Source organism: Cebus imitator, unplaced genomic scaffold (assembly GCF_001604975.1).
Source record: "Cebus imitator isolate Cc_AM_T3 unplaced genomic scaffold, Cebus_imitator-1.0 Scaffold122, whole genome shotgun sequence".
NCBI lineage: Eukaryota > Metazoa > Chordata > Mammalia > Primates > Cebidae > Cebus > Cebus imitator.
In genome coordinates this window covers 2,499,528-2,502,038 of record NW_016107437.1, presented here as the reverse complement: position 1 = coordinate 2,502,038, position 2,511 = coordinate 2,499,528, and the positions used below count along the sequence as shown (strand labels likewise).

The following is a 2,511-nucleotide window of genomic DNA, read 5'->3' as shown; positions in this document are numbered from 1 at the left end:
TTACAGGCACGTGCCACCATGCCCAGCTAATTTTTTGTATTTTTAGTAGAGACGGGGTTTTACCATGTTGACCAGGATGGTCTCGATCTCTTGACCTCATGATCCACCCGCCTCGGCCTCCCAAAGTGCTGGGATTACAGGCGTGAGCCACCGCGCCCGGCCTAGATGTTTGTATTTTAATGTTTACAGTAACAAGCCAGTTTTTGCTTAGGGACCACTAAGACCATTTTCAGATGTCTTTCCCACTGTTTGGCCAGTAATTTGGAGGTTCTGCCTTTACATGGAAGGTTCAAGTATAGGTTTTTTCGGCTACGGGAGTACTTTCTCAGAGTTACTCTTAACGTTTTAAAGGGAAGTGTAAGGTGGTGTGCTTACTATGTGCTCTGTAACGGGATGATGAGCTTGCCCTGGTGAGGTCCTTGCATTTCTTTTTGGCTTCGAAAAAGGGCATGGAAACGTAGTGGGGGTATAGTCCTTTCGAGCTGCTCAGAGGTGAACTTAATGTGATGTGACATTGAAATCAGAAGAGTTTCATGGAATCGAGTATAAATGTCATTTTGGGGTATGTGGGTATACAGTATTGTCATTTATATACTATTTGTTTGCTTAGCTTTTGCAGAAAGATTGAAGGGACCTTAAAGGAACTTTAGAAACATGTTTAACCTTCTTATTTTACAGATGAGGAATTTGAGGTTGGTATGCACCTTGAAATGCCTGTTTCCACACCCCTGTCTTTGCGTTGTTTTTACAAGTCACTAGGACCCTTGTATCACCACACCAGGAACGCTCAGCAAAGCCTGTTTACCTGAGTGGTTGAGGTTCCAGATTGGTAGCTCCTTTTTACTGAACAAAATAATTTAGATGTTTTTTTGATTTCTTCCTTTAAATTAAAAATTATTGGTGCTCGATGGGGGCCGGTGGTGGTGGTGATAATTTTCAAACTGAACTAACTTGTAGTAAGTCTTGATTTCGTAGAATTCTTAACTGTCTCCCAGCTGTACATGTAGAGAATGCTGTTTTTCACCTTTTTTATGCTAATATTCCTTTGACATCATTCTGCAGTGCACATTGAAGAATTGTGTTTTTCTCATCGTGTGTGTGTGTGTGTGTGTGTGTGTGTGTGTGAATTCTGTAACCATGTATTATAGTATTAACACAGCCTTTATAATATACTTCCCTGTGCTCTATTGTTGCTGTTAACAGTAAGCTTAATGTCAATTTCTGTGTAGAGAACGGTTATACAGTTGTTGAATTTCACCATAACCCCCCCCCCACCCCTGCCACCTACCATCCAGTTATATTTGGGCAGTGTCTGTATTGTCTAAGATTGAAGAGAGGTACATGAGAATTCCGATTAGCTTGGGAATGGTGATGGTATTACTTAGCAGCACTGAATCAAATTCTGTGTGTCCCCAGGCACGACTGGAGGGGAAAGGAAGAAAGATCATTTATATTGACTGACTGAAGGTCACTGACTTCAGCCCTTCACATAATTTGTTGTAATAAAGCTTCAAATAGGTTTAAGGTTCATTCAGTGATCCTTTGTCTGCCTGTCTACTTTCTAGTGGGTCAAGGGCTAACTGCTCAACCTGTTCCTTACCTCACAGTGACTAGTAGAAGGAAAGTCTGCCTGTTTACATTGAATTCTGTAGTGAAATCCTGGAATCCTTTAGCATGTGGTCAGTTTCCAGGGTTGTCTTTTTGTCTTGTTTTGTTTTTAAAAGAAATATTGTGGGAATTAATTTTTTTTCAGAGACTAGATTGAATGTTCTTTGTTTGGCAATTCAGTTTGCAGTTGAATTCAAGATCATAGAAGGGTAGGGGCCGCTTGCGCCTGTCCTCACCTAAAATGCTTATTCTGAATTATCTGGTCACCTCCTGAGCGGTGACTTGGTTGGATCCCAAAGCCAGACATTTTCATTTTGTGGTGGTGATGATTTTAGTTATACATTACAGGCTTAATGCATGGTGTATTATTTTTATTATTTTTATTTTTATTTTTTGGTACTAGTTTTGGACCAATCGAATACAAAGGCCCCATGAGTGCTGTTTACATTGAGAAGTTTGTCCGCCGGGTGATGAAACCACTTCTCTACATCCCATCTCAATCAGAATTACTAGATTTTCTCTCAAACTACGAGGTACTTGTCTTTCATATCTCCTCCTCCATACTCAAGGCCTTTTACTGGGTTGTTATAGATTGTTTGTATTAAAGGGGTTTAAGAAAATACCTCCTGAATTTCGGCAATTAAAAGGTCATGTGGTAGATCCACCCCATTGAGGTACTGATTATAAGGATTGCTTGTCCAAGGGAGTTTTAAGAGAATAGAGTACTTGAAAAATCTTGTCTGTTTTTTGTTAGGGAATTTTCAACAAATGTTCATCTTGCCTCATAGTTAACTTAGAGTAGATGAGAATTAACTTACAATTTATGTGCAGCTGCAAATTTCTTTTTTTTTTTTTTTTTTGAGACAGAGTTTCGCTCTTGTTACTCAGGCTGGAGTGCAATGG

General features: G+C 39.7%; 1 protein-coding gene across 6 annotated transcripts in view; it reads left to right on the top strand.

Moving 5' to 3' along the window:
* The window catches only part of TXNDC11 (thioredoxin domain containing 11), a 71,238-nt gene that overhangs the window by 10,566 nt on the left and 58,161 nt on the right, over positions 1 to 2,511 (top strand). For 4 of the 6 annotated variants that reach the window (XM_037742520.1, XM_017539988.1, XM_017539990.2 and 1 more), the window contains exon 4: positions 2,012 to 2,141. The exons of the other annotated variants lie outside the window; for them this stretch is intronic. In XM_037742520.1, the coding sequence (XP_037598448.1) occupies positions 2,012 to 2,141 (130 nt within the window). The remainder of the gene's footprint in view (positions 1 to 2,011; positions 2,142 to 2,511) is intronic. 6 annotated transcript variants of the gene reach the window in all.